The 24,812-nt window shown below is 40.2% G+C and overlaps 1 protein-coding gene across 3 annotated transcripts in view; it reads left to right on the top strand.

The window, feature by feature from the left end:
* Window positions 1–24,812, top strand: part of ano2b (anoctamin 2b) — a 49,187-nt gene extending 24,375 nt beyond the window's left edge. For all 3 annotated transcript variants that reach the window (XM_056245215.1, XM_056245214.1, XM_056245216.1), the window contains 11 exons: window positions 6,899–6,973; window positions 7,499–7,700; window positions 8,444–8,555; window positions 8,763–8,820; window positions 9,184–9,284; window positions 15,100–15,245; window positions 18,048–18,200; window positions 18,310–18,362; window positions 19,887–20,068; window positions 22,178–22,283; window positions 23,420–24,812. In XM_056245215.1, coding sequence (XP_056101190.1) covers window positions 6,899–6,973; window positions 7,499–7,700; window positions 8,444–8,555; window positions 8,763–8,820; window positions 9,184–9,284; window positions 15,100–15,245; window positions 18,048–18,200; window positions 18,310–18,362; window positions 19,887–20,068; window positions 22,178–22,283; window positions 23,420–23,788 — 1,557 coding nt within the window. In that variant the 3' untranslated portion in view covers window positions 23,789–24,812. The remainder of the gene's footprint in view (window positions 1–6,898; window positions 6,974–7,498; window positions 7,701–8,443; window positions 8,556–8,762; window positions 8,821–9,183; window positions 9,285–15,099; window positions 15,246–18,047; window positions 18,201–18,309; window positions 18,363–19,886; window positions 20,069–22,177; window positions 22,284–23,419) is intronic.

Raw genomic sequence — 24,812 nt, 5'->3', positions numbered from 1 at the left:
CACTTTCCCCAGAGTACTAATCACCTGCACCTGTTTCCATTCAGCACGCCTTTCACAACCAGCACAAAAGCACCCAATTCACAGTCACTCATTGTCAAGCCTCCAACAGGAAAGGACCACTACCAGTTTCACTTGCTTTCCTCAAAGTTATCTCGAGTCTGGAACGTAAAGTATACTCACCTGTAATACTAACCTCTGTGCTCTTGCTCTGATGTTCCCAGGACTCGTTCCGTGGTTTCCGTTCTCTGTGCCCTGGATCCTGTATTGAGTCACGTTCCCTTCTGGATGATCTGAAAAGGGGAAAATAAGCAAGTATCACTGAACTGGTTAAATTCGCCATTGCATGCACTGCAAGGAATCTACTCACGTCGAGTTTCTCCTTGGATCTGGTCTGCCCACAAGCGATCTGAAAAAGGGAAAAAGGAAACGTCATTGCCTTGCCTCTCAATTCACGCTATACTTTATGAAGAGGATTTACTCACCTGGGATTCCTGCCACGAATCCTCTGCACGAGCACCATTGAACACCTGCAAACCTACGTGTTTCTCTCACTATTAAAATAAAGAAAAGTTTATGTTCATCACTTACCTCTTTGTCCGAGTCTGAATCCTGACAGAAGGCTTGACCTAACAACAGTAAGAGGTGAAGACCATTATGGACCCAAATCAACCAGCCGTTGCTGTCAGTCCCTCACCAGCCCCCGCTCCTTCAATACAGTCGGTGTTATCCTCTGCGGGTCCTTCCGGGAACGTCACTTCTTCGATCACCTGCTTTGCAAATCCACCGTCGCGTCCAGCGCCATTCTCTGGCCGGGCGGAGGATTGCAATGGGTTCCTGTTACAGTGTTCGCTCGCTCTGGAACAGCAGGCGCAGCTCTATCCCACTGAACGATCAAAGGTAGCATTTGTCATCCAACAACTATCTGGAGCGGCTTTGAGGTGGGCTGAGTCTTTGTGGACGAAGGAATCACCTGTGGTTGCAAACAGTCAAGAGTTCGAGCAACATTTCAGGGAAGTTTTCGGTAAACCTGTGGAGGATTCCTCGTTTGGAGAACGACTGTTACAGCTACGGCAAGGGAAGAAATCTTTATCAGAGTATTCTGTGGAATTCCGCACTCTAGCATCCAACAGTGGTTGGAATGAACGAGCTCTTATTTCTGTTTTTCGTCGGGGATTGAATCCAGCTCTACGCCTCCAATTGGCCATCTATGACGACACTTTAGGACTCGAGAAATTCTTGCAACAGGCCATGAGAGTGAGTCAAAGATCTCAGAGTTGCTACACCGATCAGTCTTACTATCCTCCTGTTCCTCATCAAAATGCTACGAGCTTCGCGGCCGAGAGTCAAGATGAAGAAATGCAAATTGATACCTTCAAAATCTCCCAGAGTGAACGTTTCCGGAGGAGGGAATTAAAATTGTGTATGTACTGCGGGGGCAAGGGACACTTTCGACTTCGCTGCCCCGTCAGACCTGGGAATATGATGGTAAGCTCAGTTTTAGATCACCAGATAGTCTCAGCACCCCTCACGATCCCTGTGAATCTAAAAATTGAAGAAACCTGTATATCTGTCACAGCTATCATCGACTCGGGGTCCGCGGGAAACTTCATCTCGGGAAAACTCTGTAAGAGACTCAAACTGCGAGAAATCAGCACTCCCAAGGCCTACTCCATCTACGCAGTGACAGGTGAGCAGATTAACATGCAAGATGTTACTACCCAGATCAATCCCATTAAACTGTGTGTGGAGGACACGCACCAAGAATGGTTCGAACCGTTTGTACTCTCGAATAGTCAGGCAGATCTCATCCTAGGTCGCCCGTGGTTAATCAGTCATCAACCCACAATTGATTGGAAGTCTGGAAAAATCTTGAAATGGGGTTGTCGATGCTCAACTCACAAGATTCACTCACCTTGTCTATCCAGCAAATCAAGAAACCACAGCGTCACAGTAAATTCCACGTCCATTGAAAGGCCTGCAAGCTAATTCCATTGAAAGGGCTCCCAACAGCTTTTAACACCGCTGAGTTACTCATGGAGCACGTCTTTCGGAATTTCGGTCTTCCTGAGGACATCGTTTCCGATAGGGGGCCCCAGTTCATATCTAGAGTCTGGCGATCATTCTTCACGTTAATGAATGTGACAGTAAGTCTGTCTTCAGGGTACCACCCACAAACCAACGGCCAGACGGAACGAAAGATCCAAGATATCGGGCGGTTCTTGCGGACATTCTGCCACTCCAATCAAAACATCTGGAGTAGATATCTCATTTGGGCCGAATACGCACAAAATTCTCTTCGACAAGCATCCACTCAGTTGACTCCATTCCAATGTATCCTGGGTTATCAGCCTCCGTTATTCCCATGGTCCGGTGAACCCTCAGAGGTCCCCGCAGTTAACAAATGGTTTGAAGAAAGCGAACAGGTCTGGGATCAGACACACCACCACATTCAGCAAGCTGTCAATCGGCAACAACGATTCGCTGATGAACGCCGCCGACCCAACCCAGAGTTTCAGCCTGAACAGCTCGTTTGGCTTTCCACTCGAGATATCAGATTTCGCCGGTCATGTAAGAAACTAAACCCCAAGTATATTGGACCATTTCCAGTTGTCAGCCAAATAAATCCAGTTACTTACCAGCTCCGACTTCCTCCAGAATACCGTATCCATCCCACGTTTCACGTTTCCCTCCTGAAGCCTTACCATCCACCAGTATCCCAGTCAGTCACAGAGGTTGAACCAGAGGATAATCCTCCTATACCACCCATAGAACCAGAGTCCATCTATCTAATTAAAGAAATTTTGGACTCTCGACGTCGAGGGAATCAACTCGAGTACCTCATTGACTGGGAAGGATATGGGCCAGAGGAAAGAAGTTGGGTGCATCGGAATGATGTTCTTGATCCCAATCTGCTCCTGGAATTCCATGCCCAACATCCCGAGAAACCTGCACCACGACCCAGAGGCAGACCCCCACGACGTCGAGGTCCAGGGTCCGCTGGCGCGGACTCTGGAGGGGGGGGTAATGTCAGGAGCCAATCAGAACCCTCACAAACCACCACGCAACGATCACTTTCCCCAGAGTACTAATCACCTGCACCTGTTTCCATTCAGCACGCCTTTCACAACCAGCACAAAAGCACCCAATTCACAGTCACTCATTGTCAAGCCTCCAACAGGAAAGGACCACTACCAGTTTCACTTGCTTTCCTCAAAGTTATCTCGAGTCTGGAACGTAAAGTATACTCACCTGTAATACTAACCTCTGTGCTCTTGCTCTGATGTTCCCAGGACTCGTTCCGTGGTTTCCGTTCTCTGTGCCCTGGATCCTGTATTGAGTCACGTTCCCTTCTGGATGATCTGAAAAGGGGAAAATAAGCAAGTATCACTGAACTGGTTAAATTCGCCATTGCATGCACTGCAAGGAATCTACTCACGTCGAGTTTCTCCTTGGATCTGGTCTGCCCACAAGCGATCTGAAAAAGGGAAAAAGGAAACGTCATTGCCTTGCCTCTCAATTCACGCTATACTTTATGAAGAGGATTTACTCACCTGGGATTCCTGCCACGAATCCTCTGCACGAGCACCATTGAACACCTGCAAACCTACGTGTTTCTCTCACTATTAAAATAAAGAAAAGTTTATGTTCATCACTTACCTCTTTGTCCGAGTCTGAATCCTGACACCCATATTCTTCAACATTTGTTCAGCAGAAGAAATAAATTCTTGTTGTGCAAAAACAACTTGAGGGTGAGTAAATTATGACAGAGTTTTCATTTTAGGGTGAACTATCCCTTTAAGTATAATTTCTCAGTTCTTCTCTGACAAATCAAATCTGCAATTTAAAAATAAAAGGTGTTAATTATTTAAAAACAATACCACCTGTCTTCTTCCTTCCTCTCTCTTTTTGTTTTTACAGTTTTCATGATGTGGCTGATTACATAAATAATGAATGCCATTCCTCTGCATTCTTTTGTCAGGAATCGTTTGTTATTGGTATTTTTTGCTAAGCTTGCACGGGATCTGCGGCTGCGGAAATCCACAGAAAGATCCACAGATTTCAGCGGAATTCAAATGGCCCACATTTATACATTTTTAATGTATTTACATCCGTTTTCATCCATTACATTTACATCCATTTGTGATTTGCCTTCACAAATCAGCATAGAAAATGAGACCAAATGTGTAGATCTCATGTGGGCCTACACAGTATAGGCTGTAAATAAAACAAAGATTGTTGGAGTATATTTTAAAAGAAAATACTCTCAGTTATTCTACTTCAAGATCTCATGTTTAATTCACTGTGTCACTTGCCGTTTCTTTGTAATTAATTGTGAAATTTACTAGCATTTCTGAGTAAAAATCCTACACAATTTTTTTCAAAGTACTTGTGGCACCTCACAGCATATTTGAGGTAACAGCTTGTATGGTCATTACTGCTTGCCCTTGTGCCAAATACAGTGATACTTCCCATGAACTTCACAAAATAGTGTGACCATACTCAGTTTCGCATTTTAAGAGGCGATCGCAGCCTGTCACCAAATAACATCATGCATCTTAATGAAGAGTAAGCAATCGGTGAGACCGCAGACCTGCAGTTATCCCTCTCATTACAGGGTGAGGGTTTGTGAGCTGAGCCTGTGGATCACAATTGCGTGACCCACATTCATTATTCTGGAGACCCTAAAGCTGTGGCATCTTGAAGGCTGTGCCTGGTAACACTTTCCAAGTTCCTGGGTGCCAGGGTTTATTCATGCATTGTGCTAGGTGGTGCTGTTTGCCTCATAATGAGTCTAATTGCAGGAGGTAGATATCTGATGTGTCTGTTGCCACTGGTACCATGCAAAACCTTATAAATCTCCATTTATCAACAAATAGCTAGACAGCAACATAGGCACAGTCCCACTGCCAAGACAAACTGTAATTCTGCAGCATTGAATATATCCTGCACAGATCCCGGAATGCATGCAACAAAGTTGAAAATGTTTTATTCATTACTGAATAGTATCAGAAATAGTTCCATCTATCCCTACCCTTAAACCTAACCCTCCCCATAACTTATCCCTAAGATCAGAGGGAAATGATAGGTGAATAACACTGATGTAGACGTTCTAACCCTGGTTCTAAGCATACACTTGACATAAACTGTAAACTTGTCCCTCAAATCTGATTGGTTGATTGGAATGTTGTTCAAGGATCAACAAAGATGTTGATCCAGGAACATGTTGTACTTGGTGAAATGACATTCACCATCTCTACCAGTGTTTATGTGTGCTTTGTGTTCTGGTGCATTTTAGAGAATGGAGCCATTAGCTTAGCAGCATTTCAGACGAGACCACTTTGGCAAGTTTACTTGAGTTTATTGAACACAATTTATCTTTGGCGGTATGGTTCCTTATGGGGATTCTTGCTCCACAATTAATGACATACGTAGCTTTAGCATTAACCCCCCTATGGAACCATCGGCTTGAGCAATATACAGATGATTAAGACAGTTAGTAATGTCTTTAAGCCGTGATTTAACATGTAGATGTATCAGTGAAGTCCGGGACGTCTATGCTGTAGCTTGCTATGAGGAAGGGTGTGTCTCTAACACAGTCTCATCCCAAGACGTCATATGACTGACGCTTTTGACCATACGTCAACATTCGACGTTTTAGGGTACCCTTTAACGTCAGTTAGATGATGATCCTAGGGCGTCATCTAACTGACGCTTTACCTTTAGCGTCAGTTAGATGACGCGGGTAGGTTTAGGTCTGGGGTAGGGTTAGGATTAGATAGTGTCATCTAACTGACGTTAAAGGGTACCCTAAAACGTTGGATGTTTACGTATGGTCAAAAGCGTCAGTCATATGACGTCTTGGGATGGTGTCTCTCATGATGATGTCCGTGACTCTAGGACTTGGAAGCAAAGAAGACGACAGCCAAAAGGTGCACAGAAAAATGCTTGATACTTATAGTGGTCAGGGTGGGGGGTTGCGAGCAGTTTAAGCATATTTCCCAGGCGGAAGTGCCGCGTATCCTTCCGGTCTAATAGGAGAACGGTAGTGGTTGGAGCGATTTGACAGCTGATCGCAGCCTATGCCTACGGCTACGTGGCCTGTCTGAACTGACGCTGTGCTCGATTATAACCTCAAATTGTTTTAAAATCAACAGAGAACAAATGAACGTTGAACATCAAATAAATCACTTTTGAGGTTAGACCATAGCTACAGACGTAACAGAGAAAACTAGTTGTGCACTTGTTGCTTAGAAAAATGTTCTCAGAAGGTTTGTCAAACACTTTCGATTATAATGGCATTTTTGTCATTACATTTTTTTATGACTTGAAAGACACATAAGCTGCCTCTTTACATTCCTGTGGCCTGCTAATTCATTTCCCTCCCTTCCTCAGAACTAAAGCTAAATCCATTTTTGACGCTGTTTGTAACATGTATTCCTAAGAGGAACATATGCTTTGACTACTGTCGAAATTTTGACAATGAAGGAAGACTAACCTCAATGGGAAAAGACCACCCTCACTCCACTGCTGCCTGTTGTTTTTGGCTTGATGAGGATTTTTATATTTGTGCAAAGCAGGCATAATCAAGTTGTTTTAATCACTGAAATAGGTCTTCCGTGTTGGCCGGATGTTTTGGAGATGTGATCTATCACTTGAATGTACGGAATGTACAGTACTCACTCTAGAGGAAGGCCAGGTGTTAATGGCCTTAATGTTGTCATGTTTTTACAAGTGGAGAGCTGAATTATTCTCACTTATAGACTAGTTCTGAGTCACTCTAAAAGCAACTCAAAAGTAAAGAGGCAAAGCTCCCAGGAAAACAGAAACACAGGCATTCAAACAGTGAACAGCATGCATGCTTCCATTAGTAACCTTAAATGTCTCTCTCCCTTCACAGACTGGACACGAGAAGCTAACATGGAGGGACAGACTGCCTGGATATTTCATCAACATTTCCTCCATTCTGTTCATGGTAACTCTTTGAGAAAAGTTTCAATTTATGGTCTTTTCTATTAAAACCAAATATATTTGCACTTTAGTACATTTAAAATGTATTCAATTTAATTGTAATTTCGAATAACACACGTCAATATAAATTATAATCATCTATTTTGCATGTGCTTCAATGTTACCACATCAAAATAAGTGTATTTCTTTAAAGCACAATCAAAAATGATTTATGTCAGCATGACATGCGATAGTCTTAAAATGTACTTTAAAGTAAAACTTTTAATTTGACATTATTACAAAGTGCACTTTTTAAAAGTGTGTAAGTACACTTAAGTTTTTATTTAATTAATATGTGACCCTGGACCACAAAACCAGTCACAAGGGTCAGTTTTTTGCAATTGAGATTTATACATCAAATTAAAGCTGAATAAATAAGCTTTCCATTTCCTCATAAGGGAAGTCTTAGCCTTCCTGTCTGATGCAATGGTTTCTTACTTGCCCATATTTTATTTCTCGTCCACTGCTTCTTGTTCCTCTCTGCCTGTAGTTTGGAGTGACGTGCTCTGCCGTGTTCAGTGTCATCATTTACCGCATCACCATCTCCGCCCTCATGGCAATGAGCCCAGACCCAGAGGTCAAATCCAACGTCCGAGTGACCGTCACGGCCACCGCCGTCATCATCAACCTGGTGGTCATCCTCATTCTAGACGAGATCTACGGCATGGTGGCTGCCTGGCTCACAGAACTGGGTGAGATTTGACCACCCATATTACAGCCTCTGTATTGTTGATATGCATCACCTTTGGTCAACTTATCTATTTTTTTGGATGTCCTTCTTCCCCTATTCGCTCACCCACACGGCATGAATCTTTGATTTAAACCACTCCAGGAATGTTGGAGAAACTTTTCTTGTCAGTTAGCCATCACCGAGATTTCCTTAAGAGACGTTTTAATAAATGAGAGTCTCTGGGGATATGTAGGGAAGGAAGGAAAAGGAGAAAGCATGTGTTATCATCTCGTGAATAAGACATAGATTTGCCCGTACTTCTTTGATTTTTTTCTCTTAAAGTCCACATACAGTCTGTCTCACCCTAATGCTTTAACCTACTTCCAAACCCATTTATTCATGCTTGAATATGTTTTACCAGACTTTGAATTTGGGCTCTTTCTCGAGCCTATTAATGAAATATGGTGAATTTATTGCCAAAACCAATGTGGCACTGCCTGTAATCTGTTGTGGCAGATGAAGATTTAGGGAACACCAGAAAACATGTAATCCCCGCCCAAACGCAACCATATGGTCTTCTGAAGAGTTCGATTTCTCAACCTTCAACCTACTGAACAGAAGTTGATAAAGAGAAACATGTTGGGAGAAATTTCCAAGCCATCCCTTTTTATTATGCTTGTCACAATACCAGCTTTTGTAATTGTCTGCGGTTTATCCAGAACATATTAGTCTAAATCCCAAATCATTTAATTAATGTATCTGCAGAGATCCCTAAAACAGAGACCAACTTTGAGGAGCGTCTGATTCTGAAGGCTTTCCTCCTGAAGTTCATGAATGCCTATGCACCCATCTTCTACGTGGCCTTCTTCAAAGGGAGGTAGGTGGACAAGTTCAACCCCAAAAACAGTTAACTCTAGGAGAAAGACAAAAGCACACAAACACGCACATATTTAGCTTCTGGTAAATGTGAAGTCTGAATGCAGCACAAACATCTGGCTTCAAATAAGACAGGCATGTGACCCTTGACACTTCCTTTCTTGGGGTGAGATATATCCTGTGACCCTTATTCATGGGTTTTTTACAGGTTTGCAGGCCGCCCCGGTGACTACGTTTATGTCTTCAATGACTACCGTATGGAAGAGGTGAGTACGGTTTGTCTTTTGTTGCATCCTTTTTGATGATTAGCACTATAACACCATGTTCAATGTTAGGGCTGCACAATTAATCGAAATAAAACATAAATCATGAAACGGCTTAGTGCAAAGGTAGCAATTTATCTCCAAATATGCTCCAAACACCTTCGCTTGTAATGAGAAACATTTATAAAAAGGTTTCCACCAAAATAAAAGCTCAGTGGTTTAAGGTTTGAAAAGGACGCAAGAAAGACAGCCATAAATAGTAGCATTGTAATTTTAAAGTTGTACTGTAAAATAAAATAATAATAATTGTGCAACTCTATTCAACATCATGACACTGTCATAATATCTTTTACCTTTTCTGCCCAGTGTGCTCCTGGTGGCTGTCTAATTGAACTCTGCATCCAGCTCAGTATCATCATGTTGGGGAAGCAGCTTATTCAAAATAACATCTTTGAGATCGGCATTCCGTAAGTTCCCGCTCCTCGCAGTGGATCTCATAAAACATGCTCTACCACTAAACAAAATAGCTTTTCTATCTGGAAACTTTAGAAAGATCATTCCTTCAGATAAACAGTAAATACTGCTCCTGCCAAAGTTGGTTTATAGTACAGCAAATCCCGAGATTGTAAGGTGGGCTTCTCTCAAACTGCCTACTCCAATTCCTGCATGTCTTATTTTGCTGTTTTTTATCTTTCTTTAATTCATTTTACTCTCTCTTTGCACACAGGCAAACTTTCTAGCATGCCTGTCCTTGTACTCTAATAGACTGGATTCCTGTCTCATTTCACATGTTTGCACAAGCGCCGCACCACGTCATTAATGAACAAGATAAAATGCAAATCATCGTGACTGATATTTGGTTATTATATGGAGTAAAGTCTGTACTTGCAGAGCATGTAAACACAGAGAGATAAATCATCACAGGTATCTTGAGTGTGTGGTATGCATGCATTAATACTTGTGCATACGGAACGATTGCACAAATCTGGGACGAGATTTCCCCTGGCTGGCTGAAAGGACCTCTGAGTCGTGGACTTCCATTCTGTGGAAATCCCTTTTTAACCTATTTCTCCTCGTCCTTCACAAGTACACCAGCTACAGCTCATGCTCTGTGTTTATTTTTTCTCTATATCCATTTCATTTCCACACAGATCTCTTTGATGTGTGCAATTCTGAAACACAGTTTGTTGCGAGTTATCTGATAAACATGAGCACTTTTTATTTATGATTCATCGTATGACTCTACGTACTTTATCTCTACCTCTATCTCTATTGTCATGCATTTTGGTCCATTTAAATGAACTCACTCAACTCACTCCCATGGCCGAGGTGGCCAGAAACACTCTAGGCGCCTGCCTTTTGTTCCTTGCGGCATGCAACCAAAACACGTCTTCTTTACGGACTACAACAGCAACTCAACGTGAGTTGATTGACAGCAGAGTAGCAAGAGTTCAAATCAGCTCCGTCTTTCCTCTTTCTTGTCTTGTTTGCCCTCACTCTAGTTGTAAACCGTGTGTGAACATGTATAAAGTCTGCGCCTACAAGTCTTTGGCATGTTCCACAAAATTGTCATTGCAGTTGACCTTTCTATCTTCCTGTTTCAGGTTGTTCAGAGTGCTGAGAACAACTAAGTAGTTAATTTAAGAATGCAAATCAAAAAAGCAATATGGCCCATGAGGGGAGAACAATGTCAAACCCATTCTCCCGTGAAGTTCTATAAATACTCGCCTTGAATTTCTTTTTTCGGGGAGAACTCACAGAAGTGGTCTTTGGTGGAAACGTACCATGACGGAGGCCAGGACGACTCGAGATCCCTGACCTACTTAATAGATCTAATCTCCCCACAGACAATGCCATCCCACAATATTATAATAATGTGCATGCTAAAAACAGAGCCTTGTATGTTTAAAAGGGTGCTTCATCTTTTTTTTTAGGTCGGTTTTAGTTGACCAGTCGTTTTCCACCAGTAGGGGTTTGCGTGTCATTCTAGCACATTCCCAAATGCAAATTCATTCCAACAGCTGGTAAACGAGAGCTTTATCACGGATGGAGGAAAGCACTTATGATACAAAGGCGAGCATTAAAAAGTAATGTGCTGGAAAAGGCTGTAGTTTTGAAGACTAAATAATGCAGCAGATGCAGGGTTTTATTGGGAGTGTTAATAAGCTATAGACGGATGGGCCACACGGACCATTTCGTCCACTATATTTGGCCAGTCCAACGTGAGCTGTCATGCTCTCGCACTTGTTCTCCCGACGAGGACTCTCCAAACACGAAGGCTTGAACACAGAGCGATGCCTGTGCACGTTATGTCTGTTTTAATGACTTAAAAATGGGGTCAAAGTATGTTGTGGTTGTGATTGCATGGCATGTTTGCTGGCGTGCTTTTAGAGTGAAATATATCCTGTTATATTGAGCTTTTGAATTTTACAACTTGGGTCATTATATCAATTTACCTTGTTTTCAAAACCCACTTATGTAAGCAACCTTTTCTTTGCTGAAATCCCAAACTGTTTAATGAGAAGTTTATGAGAGGTTTGTCTTTATATGTGGAATAGCTCCAAACCCTTTGGGAGTTATTTAGTGTCACCACCAACTGATGAAGGTCCTGTGATCTCCACTGGCTCTTTTAGGTACTGTTAGGTGTTTTTGAGTTGTAACAGACACATGTAGGACCTACAGTCATGCTGTTTGTGTTCTTGGTTTTTAGCATTGAATTGAGAGATTTAGGGCCCTATCTTGCACCCGGCGCAAATGACTTTGTACACTGACGCATGTATCATTCCTATTTTGCACCCGCGCAAAGCGGACTTTTCCCTCCACAGACACACGTCGGTTAACTAAGAAATACACTTTCTCAGCGCAAGCGCAGGGCGGTTCAGCGCAAAGAGGAAGCGTGTTCCGGCGCAAACTTTCCCTCAAGCTATTTTGCTGTTCTATAAAACAATTGCGCCACTGACCAGAAAAAACCTAGTCTAAAGTCAGTGGCGCATTGCGCGTTGTTCATTATGCTATTTTAAGGGCGCATGCTTGGCCATAATCAATGTAGCGTGTGCACAACGCGCATACACTTTGATTCTCTCATCTAAGCAGCAGTTTTCATTTTTGCAAATCATACATTAGTACGATCGATAGATAGATAGATAGATAGATAGATAGATAGATAGATAGATAGATAGATAGATAGATAGATAGATAGATAGATAGATAGATAGATAGATAGATAGATAGATAGATAGATAGATAGATAGATAGATAATTTATTATAAAAGCATACATGTAGCTTACACATTTACCCAAATTAACATACGCCTGTTTAACAGAAGTTAATTTGGGTGGGTTTCTCCATCCCCAATGTCACTTCTCTGTGTTTTACGGCTCCTAGACCGCGCGCCTGGGAAATCCGCCGTTATAATAGGAATCCACTTTAGAACAAGCTCGCCTGCTCTTAAAGGGGTCATATAATGCCATTTTTGTACAAGCTAGTATGATTCTTTAGGGTCTAAATTAAAAGTTTGTAATATACTTTAATTAAAAATTCTCATTAGTATGGTAAGAAAACACTTATTTTACTTGGTCAAAAACAGCTCTGTTTTCAGCACGCCGTTTCAGTGCATATGACTTTAAATGATAATGAGCTTTGCTCACCCCGCTCTCTGTTCTGTGCGTACACCGTTTGTAACACAATAACCATAACGCGTTGTTCAGTATAAACGTGGGATTATGAATTATATTGAGAACATCATACATAGAAAACATGCCGTAATGCACCCTAAGTGTAAACCTGAGACGCATTCATTGTGAAGCGTGCAGCTAGCGATTTGCAAATATTAATATAAATATTAATATAAAGTTTAATAAAACGTTACACTCACTTCAGTTGTTCTAGAGGTTCAGCAGGAACACGAATAGTTGGTACCGATCCTTTTTTCATGAGCAGCTTCTTAGCAAAACCAGCTTTATACTGATCCTCATTTATAAAGCAGTCTGGTGAGAAATGATTCGCGCAAACATGAAAGCATTGACGTTGCTCGTGGGGAATATTCCCTTCGAAAACAAACTCAGCCTCTGCGTCTTCAGTGGTTCGGATTTAGGAACATTAAAATGACTGCTGTGTTCGTTATTACACCCAAGAACAGAACACCACAATCACTTAGACGCCATTCTGCTCATAGACAGTGCTCCAGCATATCAACAATGACCGCGCCGATCCGCACGGACTATGATTGACAGCTCTCACGAGCGAGGGCGGGTCTGTGTTGAAACGTTGCTGTCAATCAACAATCGTGGGAGGGGCTTCCGAGCGTGTGACGTCACATGGTCGAACGGCTTGATTTGAGACAGGGGAAAACATATAAGGAGATTAAAACAAAAACACTGGATGGATTTTTATCATTTTATGATGGTTGTGTACAGGCACTGCCAACACACATTTCAGTACAATCAACTTGTAAAAGTGCATGTACCATTATATGACCCCTTTAAAGGGAATGTGAGATGACAGTCTGATTGGTTTATTTCACGTAACGCCCAAACCACACCTATGAATAATGAAGCTACTTCAGACCAACCCCTTTTAGATTTGCGCCAGGCGCAAGAGGCATTTATCCCGCCGGGAAAATAGCAACAGCGCCGGGATCCGCCCACAAAGTTATTTGCGCTTTGCGCTTTGACACTTGCGTTTCAGATGGTTAAAATAGGGCCCATAATGTGCTAGAACGTTCTGTATGGCTTGACTAATCGACAGATTTGCTGTAGAGATTTGCATTCTTTTTGCTTTTATTCTTTTCCATGTAACCAAGCTGGAACAGACAGCCTTGTGTCTGTGTGGTTTGAAGGAAAATACGAAACAAGTGAACAGATGTGTACAATAATGAGATTTCCAGAGAGTTCTTTTGAGTCTTCTGTGTATGTGTGTATCAAATGAGCTGGTCTGTCTCCTGTATGCCCCTGGTTTCATGATTAATTGGTTTATTAACCAATTAATCATGAAACATCTGGCCAAGTTCATTCTCATGCCAGTGCACTGAACTGATTCACTCAAAGGAATAGAGTGCAACAGTCGGGTTCTTGAAGTAAAAACCTCGTTCATTTTCTCCATAGGGAAACTGACTTTTAACTTATAACCTTAAAAGACAGACCTACTGTGAGCTACAAGGTTGTTAATTGATGGCATTTGCTTCTGTTCAAACCATCATCCTGTATTTTTTCAACTTATTTTTTAAATAATCTTGTTTAACAGTGGAATTTGTGGTGACAAACTAAAGTACATTAGCCATGATGCTGTACAGACAATTACACCAATCAGAGAGACCAGCAAAACTCCACCCACTCACTGTGAATGATGTTCCCGAGTCAATCTCACAACGCTCTCAAAAATACTTAAATATTATTTAATTATATAATATATATATATATATATATATATATATATATGCATATTTTGCAATAAACTTAAAAGTTATTGCTTTTATTTGCTCAACATTTTAAAATGAGTAGTTTTATGGTTCTCCATCGTTTTTAATTTGATTGTGCTGTTTGCAATGCATCATGGGATTGTAGTTCTTTCTTTCACTAAAGCCGTTAAGTACACAGTCTTGCACCTTTGTATTTTTGTCTGATTTTCAAATACTTTTTTTTTGCTTCAAATCAAAGTTTGTAATGTTATGATTCACCTTGAAGTTGGTTGGTTTGGTCCATGGCTTATAACGCTTTAACAAACACTTTTTAAACATGCCTATGGTAAAAATGAATGCAAAAAAATACCTCCAGAAGCAAAGCCGCTGAAAAAGTGGGCAGGCACTGTTGCACAAGCAAGTTTAATAGGATGTTATAAGAACAATTTTCTGAAAAATAATTAGTGATGTTTGCCCGTTCTGTGTCGTATATATATACACACAGTATATATATCACACAAATATATATGTTTTATGTGTGATATTACATATATATAGCCAAAAATAATACCTCCTCAAGTTATTTTGTAGCAAAAGAAAAGTGCAGTCATTTTGGTTTTGGAAAAAAACATCCAACTCTATTTATGAGCAATAATAGTAGTTCAGTAAAAATAAACAAAGCACACATCATGTTGATGAGCCATGTGTTTGCATAAAATTCATATGCAGTTCTTAGAAACAAACCTGACACTTGACTCACTATCAAATCTGGGTCATGTTGGCTGCAAGGTCAAGTTTATAGCAACGGTTTGTGTGTTTACATTCTGTCTCTCTCTCTCTCTCTCTCTCTCTCTCTCTCTCTCTCCCTCTCATATCCCGCTTTTAGAAAGCTGAAGAAGCTGTGCCGCACGCTCAAGGATAAGGAGCGGGACCCCAAGGAGATTGTGGAGCAGCCGGGTCGCCGCCAACAATGGCATCTGGACTATGACCTGGAGCCTTTTGACGGACTCACACCTGAATACATGGAGATGAGTGAGTGAAACTCAACTGTGTAAAAGCGAAAGTAGAGCGTCCTCAGGGTGAAGTGCTGTGAAAAAACATCTGGTTACTTTAACTTGTCCCCTTCGGTGGGAACAGCAGGATTTGTTGTCAGAGGAATGCTTTGGTCTTTGGATTTAACACACCCCAGAGTTTCACGAAAGATGCTAAAACTCTAGAGTATTAGTTTCTCTAATAAACTCTAACGGTTTAAAGGGTAACAACTATGAATGAGCTTGTGAATTAGACCAATAGCCCCTGCATTTGTTTTACATCTGTGTTTACAACCAGGAAAGGGCCTACATTCGCTAGGATGTGGCTTGCAGTGATACACAACTGAGTGTTTATGTGAGTTGCTGTGACGGTGTCTGCAAAAGATCTGAATGCCTAGTAAACAGCAAAGTTAAACATATGAAAACCAATCTAAACTTGAATTACTATTATTCATTCTGCATTTATACAGCCCAGTTATGCAGAGAACGTAAGACGCCGACGGTTGTTTCCTGACACATTTGCAAAAAAAAAATTCTTTCAACAAGTTTGAAACAGCTCTGTATTAAATAAACAATTTTTGGTTTTGGTTTTCTTTTATGTATTTTGCTATATAAAATGTAATGCAGGTACACAACACTGTCTTCTGTGATAATCTGCCGAGTTTATTATGGTTCCCTATCATTGTTGTTGATTGAGTGGTTTGATGTGGGACGGTTTAGTCCCTGGAGTGCCTGCGAGTTGCATAACTGTTCTTTCAGCGACATATGCGTGAGAAAACCTGCGCCCTAGTCTTTTCTCAAAAATGCATGGATGCTTTAATCCACTGCCAAGTAAAACTTTGTTTTTCATTCAAGAAACACTTATGAGACTCTTTGAATCAAAGAAACAATTGGGGAGAAATTGAAGATGAACTTAGGACCCTCAGTAATAACACTGGTGGGAGATCAACACCTACACACTGTAAAAGATATTCTCAGTGAGAGCAGGAGAATGAGACCCAGTCATATGGATGTTTATGTAGGATACCCTCCAGCCTGATCTCTCTCGAACCATTGTTTGGTTGCTGCACAGAAAAAAAAACCATGTGTCAATCAAGCCAAAGAAGGAAATGCAGTTTCCCACAAGGCTTATGTTCCATGTGTTGTTGATTGACAAATAATCACCTTGGTGTTTGACACCCGTGCTGGTAATGTTAGAAGTCAGAACGATAGTTTGTTTCTAGAACAATCACCACATCACATTAGTAGTGGTTTCCCCATTGTCATAATTATTTGATCTATATGTATAAGGATATTTGGTAAGACTTTAATTTAGGCTCCGATTCTCACTATGAACTAGTTGCATATTACTAGGATATTGGCTGTTTATTAGTGCTTATAAAGCACATATTAATGTCTTATTCTGCATGACCATATCCTATCCAATAAGCTTAACAAATACCTTACTAACTATTAATAAGCATTAATTAGGAGGGTAACACTTTAGAATACGGTTCCTTCGTTAATGAATAACTACACAGGAACAAATGAGTAACACAATATTAACAATCTAGTAACTACTATTAACTAACAAGAAATTCTGATTAACGAATTAGTAAGTAACAGCGCACAGATGAAAGTGGTAGTTCACTATTAACTAATTGACAACTGCTTTTTTTTAATGCTTCCCAGAGAACTACTGAAGAAGATTAATAGTTCATGCAAAACTAATCAATAACTAATGCAGGACAAATGACTAACACTACATTAACATTAATAACTGCTGTAAACAAATACACAAGGTTTATCAATATGTAATAGCATAGCAGACTTATGATTTGGGAAATAATTAGCCTATGCTCTCTCCTAGAGAACTATTTATCAACTGAATAATTTGAAAGAAATGGCTTTTTAAATGCAGTTGTCGGGACCTTACTTGTCCTGTAGTGATTCAATGCCAGTCCAGAGGAATGCCAGAAAATTGGCCAGAGTCACGGTGACGGCTGGAACATATTGAGTTATCAGCCATCCAAATACCATATACAGTATACCTCAAAAAAAAAAAAAAAAAAGATTTTATTAATGTCTCCTACCTCATACGTGTGTGCAAATATCTTGTGAAGGATTAGAAGATTCTACACTTTAGGATTGGCTTTTCATGTAAGAATCATGATAACTAACTAGTAATGACTCAAGTGTTACTACATACTTCTAAAGGAATGACTAATTATTTGGATCCGTATTATAAAGTGAAGATCATGGTAACTAACTAGTAATTACTCAAGTGTTACTACATACTTCTATGGGAATTACTATCTAAAACTTCACCAAAAACCTCAAAAGCTTAAAAGAATTAGTATTCCTTTAGAAGTATGTAGTAACACTTGAGCCATTACTAGTTAGTTACCATGATTCTTACAGTATTTCTCTGGGAAGCATTAAAAAAAATTAGTTATTGATTAGTTAATAGTGAACTACCACTTTCATCTGTGCGCTGTTACTTACTAATTTGTTAATCAGAATTTCTTGTTAGTTAATAGCAAGATTGTTACTAGATTGTTAATATTGTGTTACTCATTTGTTCCTGTGTAGTTATTCATTAACGAAGGAACCGTATTCTAAAGTGTTACCATTAGGAGTTTATTGAGGCAAAAATCATAGTTAATAGTTTGAATTCGACAGTTGTATAATTTCAAAATCTTAATGCCTGGTTACAGACTGCAGTCATGAGAATTGCTTTCTAACGCACATCAATCAAACTCCAGTTTGGAATCCAAATGTCTGCCCATGTAATCTCCATGTTTGTTTGTTTTCCATTCTGCAGTCATTCAGTTTGGTTTTGTGTCGCTCTTTGTGGCCTCGTTCCCGCTGGCTCCGCTTTTCGCCCTCTTAAACAATATCATCGAGATCCGCCTCGACGCCAAGAAGTTCGTCACTGAGCTTCGCAGGCCAGATGCCGTGAGGGCCAAAGATATTGGTGAAAATCTCATATCAATATTTACACCACAACAATTCACTTGCATTCTAAATCAGACTCGCTGCTGGATCTACTAATTAAACCTCTGAATTGAAATGTGTCCTCACAGGTATCTGGTACAACATCTTGAGTGGTTTGGGAAAGTTCTCAGTCATCATCAATGTGAGTTTCTTTTATATAACTCTGCTGCTTACCATATGCTAGTCATATAAGTCATTTTAATGTAAAGTTTATTATACACAGGGATTCATAAAGACCCCAGGGTTCATCCTTGTTAAAGAGATCCTCTTATTGTTTAGATAAGACTTAGATGAACAAGATTCTTCAGACTTATATGCCTGGGTTCACATTATTCATGGAAGAAATCGATTCATGTCACAAATTTATGTTCTAGCATTGCACGGATGTTTGCTTCATGCATGTCTCTTCAACTCAAAATTGAATGATAAACCCCAAGCAGATTTGTTTTAATAGATGCAATGTTCCCAAAATGAGAAGTAAGCCTTATGGCAAACCTGGTAAAGATCTTTCAGCTTCTCTTTGACCTTTCTTTAAGGAAACCATATTTACTCAGCAGCACAACATCTGATTCAGTCCAGCTGTGCTGTTCTTTTAGAAATCAAGTATTCGTTTAATGTTACAGCTATAAACTGGCTCTTTTATCCAATTAAATGACACCTATTATCAATGATACCGCTCTACATGTGTCCCATAGTGGTCTGACTCTGAACATTTAAGTTTGCTGATTTTCAACCCCGTTTGCATTGTTAAAATCTCAGTTGTATGTATTTACACACAATGTTTATTCTTTCTCTGTGTTACCAGGACCAATAAATTCCTGTAATTTTGTCAGCAAAAGTCTGCTGGGTGATGCAAAACATATCATTCGGACTATTGACAGCACCAGGGCTTTTGCGAAAACTACAGATATTACTTACGCATTTTTGTATTCCCGTCCACAACAGTCGCCACTGAAGGTTAACAAAGTTGTTAAGGGTTGGTTTATCACTGAAAATTATTGTACTTTGTCCACTCTTTAAAATACTAACTATAGCAACAGCCTTCTTACCGGAATGCGATGGTGTTTTGCCTTTGGGGTGTTCCTCTTCTTCCCAATTAACTGACAGAATGGCAGATTCTTTCAGTTTTTTCCTCTCCGTTTGGCCTTAAACACTGTGTTCATTATCATCGAGTTTGAAAAGGTATTTCAGCTTTTCCGTCGTGGCGTTCTCTATGGATTTATGATTGTTTGCAGCCTTTAGCCACTGCCTACAATGCGCTGGATCCTTCACTGGAAACCCCAAAATAACTCACTCCCACTAAATATTGGAACTCTTGCACCCTGGAGCAATACAAGTCTATACTTACATTGTGGCTAAAAGTTTGCAAAGAAGTATTTCCTACTCAAGCAATGACTCTCGTCAAGCCTATTCAATAGGAGCAGACTGTTAGTGGCCTTGAATGGCAACATGCCCTGCAGTGCATTATGGGTGTTGAAGTTTTACTATTAGTAAAAGGAAAGACAACAGCCCTATATTTCTCTTTTTTCTCCTGTTAATTTTTTTACCACATAGGCAGCAAAGTTTAATTGAACATTTTACTGAACCCATTTGTCAGCGGTGAATTATGCCTTTAATGATACTTGCTTGTTCACAATTTTAATTACATATTCTTTTATCATTTCAGGCTTTTGTCATCTCCTTCACATCAGATTTCATCCCTCGCCTGGTCTACCAGTACATATACAGCGAGACAGGGACCATGCACGGCTTCATCAACCACACGCTCTCTTACTTTAATGTCAGCAACTTTAAACCTGGAACTGTGCCTTCCATCTCCAGTCTCGGCAAAGACATTACAGTCTGCAGGTAGGAAAAAGAAACTATATTACAATGAACTATGATTAAAAAAAAATAACAATTTATTGAAAATCCATTGCCAAGCACAAAACCATGAACATTATCATCAGTAATTAGTTCAAAACTAAAGAGTAGTTGTAACCAACCTAAACAAGCACTCATTATTCACATCAAAGTGGTTCTTCGTAGGACAGTACACAGGCCATAAAGAGCCGTAGGACCCCTCAATTGCACCTCTTCGATCGTATATGAAATAAACATATGTCGAATCTTTCCACACCTTTACATACCAGGTTTGTCATGCTATCCAGTTCAGTGTATTTAGTTCAATGGTAAATTACGAAGAACTGGATCAATCGACTTAATGTGAATAGGGAGTGTAGCTTGTCAGTTCTTTAGTTAGCCGAAAGCACAAATCCACCAAAATATTGAACAAACAGACACGCACACCCGATTCTTTGGAAATCTACTGCACTGTCACAGGTTCCTTGTGGGCCTGGTAATGAATAGACTTCTACAGAATTCGGCTGCCGTTCACATAAACTCCCGCCTTTTGCATGTTTCTTTTTATTTTATACTTGTATAGTTTACAATAAGGACTCATTTGTTAACATTAGTTAATGTATGAACAGTGAGCGATATATATTTTTACATTTTTCATTATCTTTGTCAATGTTAGTTCATAAAAATACAATTGTTCGTGTTAGTTCACAGTGCATTACCGGTAACTAATGTTAACAAATACAACTTTTATTTTTAAAAATGTATTAGCAAACATTGAAATTACCATTAAGACTAATAAATAGAAGTATTGTTCATTGTTAGTTCATGGTAACTAATGTAGTTAACTAATGTTACCAGATATTTAGCTACAACTAGTAATGCATTTTACAATAATCTGTTCCACAGAATTCTGCAGATTTTCCTCCACTGTCAGAGCAGAAAATGTGGAAAATCATGCACAGATTCCGTGTGGGCCTAAATAGTTTTGTAAACTATCTTAATGCAAAAAAAAAAAAAAAAAAAGTTTTCTAATGAAGCAGTGCTGTTTGCTTGTGTTGATAATGATAGTAATTCTGTTCATCGTTTCTCTGGAAAGAATAATCTCTTGTTAAGATCTTGAAAACAAACAGCATTTAACCCTCACAACCAAATCACAGCAGGCAGCGGAATGGAAGAAAGAGAGACGGAGAGAAACTTCTAGATGGGACTCCATCACCCTGACGTGTGAGATCTCACCACTGCTTTGATTATCTCGGGCGGCCTTCACAACACAGATCAGAAGCATGTCAAGAAAAGTGCTTTTATCAGAACCTGTCTGCTTTTTCTGCTCCAAGCAGTTGAGAACGAGATTACGCTCGTTTGTTGGTGGACATACTCGGACCAAAGAGAAGTGGCAATCTGATGTCTGGGTTCCTTTGACCCTCAGTCTGTTTGTTAAGAGGACAGATAGATGGAGAGGGAGCAAGAGAGCAAGCTTGTCAGTGTTCTAAAATAGGGTTGGGGAACAAATCAAGCCCATGTTTTTACTGCACCATATTTGCCCTTTCTGGACCAGGATAACCAAACAAGGGATCATGTCTTTAGATGAAGCTATCTGACTGTCTGAGGAAATCAAAACCATGCAGTCTAACACATTCCACGTAGATTACTGTATATGGCCATGAAAGCAACGTCTTAAGTACGTTATTAAAGACTCACAGTTTACTTTTCATAATTCAATAGAGGAAATCAAAACATTTGGGAACAGCCTGGTCTAATGAATAACGCCAATCAAAATATGACCAAGAACGTCTCCTCCAACTACAACTATATTATTTAATTGCACCTTTGTGGTGTGTGTTTAAACGATTTAAAAGTAACAGTTGTCAGTGTGTCCCAAAGAGGAAACAAATCCACTTACACAATTAAATAGTTAAGGATGCAGTTCCTTCTTTTGCACTTTAAAATATCTTTATCATAATTAATAAAGCTGCTGTGTTGTTTTGCCCTTTGTAGCCTTCTAGAAGCATGTGTTGAGCATGTGTTTTAAATTTTCTGTTTCTTTTTATTGCAAACCTCGCTGGAGATGAATTAGCCTAGAATGACTCGGGATGCCTGTTCTTTTTTTCATTTCAGATACAAGGACTACAGAGAACCGCCATGGTCGAATGAGGCGTACCAGTTCTCTAAACAGTACTGGTCGGTTCTAGCTGCTCGGTTAGGTTTCGTTATATTGTTCCAGGTACAAAACACTATTTTACCATTACGCCCAAATCTGCAAGCTCTTAAAACATCCAACAGTTTGACCCAGTGAATGCCAGAAAATCCAGAGTAAATTGACTATGAATGAAGGAACGTAAATGTAAAAGCCACACAATAGCTACCTCAGCAATATGAGAGGTTCAACCACATATAAATGATGCAGCCTTTGCACGTTAGGAAAAATAGTCTATACTGTATGGTGGTCAGAATAAGTGCTGTAACTCATTAGAAATGTCCTGCTGTCAGCATTTGTGGGCGGAAACTAATTCTATTGAAATGCAATTAAACAGTTAACCAAACAGTTAAAGGAATAGTTCAGTCCAAAATTAAGTTTCAAAGTACATAGTGACCAAGGCTGTGAAGCTGCTAAAGGGGCTAGAATTTTTTTTTAAATGAATAACAACTTAAATTCAGTATTTTCCTCACTCAAAGCTTTAATATGACTTCAAAATTTAAATGTTTAAATGTCAAATTAATATTTGTATTCAGCAAGGATGCATTCGTTTGATTAAAAGTGACTGTAAAGACATGTATAAGATTTCTGTTAAATTCTGTTCTTTTGAACTCCACACAAGAATCCTGAAAAAAGGGTTTCCACAAACATATTAAGCAGTGCAACTGATAATAAATGTTTCTTGAGCAGCAAATCAGCATATTAGACTGATTTCTGAAGGATCACTGAAAATTCAGCTTTGCATCACAACAGGAATAACTTTTTATTTATACAAAAGAAAGCAGTTTCTAATTTTTTTTAAACAATATTTCACAATATTGCTGTTTTTAATGTATTTTTTTATCAAATAAATGCACCCTTGTTAAGCAGAAACTTTTTCTTTCAAGAACACGTAAAATCTTTCAGAGCCCAGACTTTTGAACGGAAATGTATATATAAACTGCATATGAGATTGCTTTTTCTTCATGACTCATGATCAGGAACTCAATGTATAGACATCACTGGCAGAGTGCCAATACCTAAAATGCTGCCTGGTGTGGAAAAGATCCTCCATCAACTGAATAGAAAGATATATGTTTTCTTCACAGCCACTGATGTGTATCATCTCCTGTTCCCCACCCATGCATGTATATATAAACTTACGTGTTCTTCCACTCCTCCAGAACCTGGTGATAACCATGAGCATGCTGGTGGCCTGGGTCATCCCGGACGTGCCCAAAAACATCAGCGAGCAGCTGAAGAAGGAGAAGACTCTTCTGGTGGACGTCTTCCTAAACGAGGAAAAGGAGAAGTTGCAGCTGATCCAGAGCCTGTTCTCTAAAGATCTGACCCAAGACCAGCAGGATGAGGTGCAGGTGTCGGATCAGACCTCGCTGCCCCTTCAGGAAACCAACCCCGGACCGGTCCTTTCCGCCCCGTCCCCGGGCTCCACAGCTCCCCGCACCCGGCCCCGAGCTGCAAGCTTCAGCCAATTCACCCGCCAGATGTCCATGTCTCCCCGCAGCGACATCACCCAGCACACGGCCGTGTGAAGGAGGTCGGGCGAGAGAAGATGAGTCTACCGGTGGAGCGTGTTTAACAGTGCCTGAGCGCTAAGTTTTGAGGATTTGCCGAAGTTTGAGGCTCTGTGTTGGGAGTTTCGGGAATCAGGTGTTGTCACTCCTTTTGGTCTCTGAACTGTATGTCTGAATGCCTGTCTACAGGCTCCACGTCTGGTTTTTAAACCCTCAGATGTTCCTAGCGTTTTCAGGGACATCTGACACAAACTTGAGCTTCAATAGGACCGCTTGCAGATGCAGTCATTCCATATGCATTGGCGTTCGTTGAGCGCAGGAACACGAGCGGGTCTCACATCCTCTTGGAATGTTTTTCTCCTTGATCTGTCCTTGAACGAGGATGTTTGTCGGGACAAACTCATAAAGAGCAGCACACATTTGGTGACGTTGCGTAATCTGTACATGCTGTCCAAATGCAAACTGCTTTGCACATTGTCCACGAGATGTAGCATATAACGGCAAATAATAACCCTTCATTTTCTCAGGTAACAGCGTCACTGTAGGCTGTATTTGTTCTCATCAATATGACCATTGTTGGGTTAATAAAGACTATGATGCGTGTTAGTAAGTTAAGGTGCAAAGAACACAATTACGATGTGGTACTGCGACGTATTCTGTGAAATGTGTGGCGTTTTGTCTTTTTAACGTCCCAGCCCTCTCGTAATGTAACACATTAAGGCAATATGTAATTAAACTCAAGTTTGTCAATCCATATATTTATGCTATGCCTCCTTCTGATAAACTGCAGGACTGTAGATTGGGATCACACAGCATTCGCTGTATTTATGATTGTGGAGCAGCTGGTCTTTTTGTGCCATGTCATCTGTAATCCTCCCATGAATTTGCCGTCACCGGTGTGGGAAGGTTGAAGGGGGGTTACTGTCATCCAGGGAGGAAACATGGATAGATGTTGTGTGCCAACATCTGGCCATCAAGTCATCATTCACTATGCCTCATAGGACTTAATACTCATGCAAGAAGAATAAATATTTAATCCCAA

Source organism: Rhinichthys klamathensis, unplaced genomic scaffold, assembly GCF_029890125.1.
Source record: "Rhinichthys klamathensis goyatoka isolate OS25496 unplaced genomic scaffold, OSU_Roscu_1.1 h1tg000029l_1, whole genome shotgun sequence".
NCBI lineage: Eukaryota > Metazoa > Chordata > Actinopteri > Cypriniformes > Leuciscidae > Rhinichthys > Rhinichthys klamathensis.
Note: the sequence above shows the minus strand (reverse complement) of the source record. Positions and strands in the feature narration are given on the sequence as shown.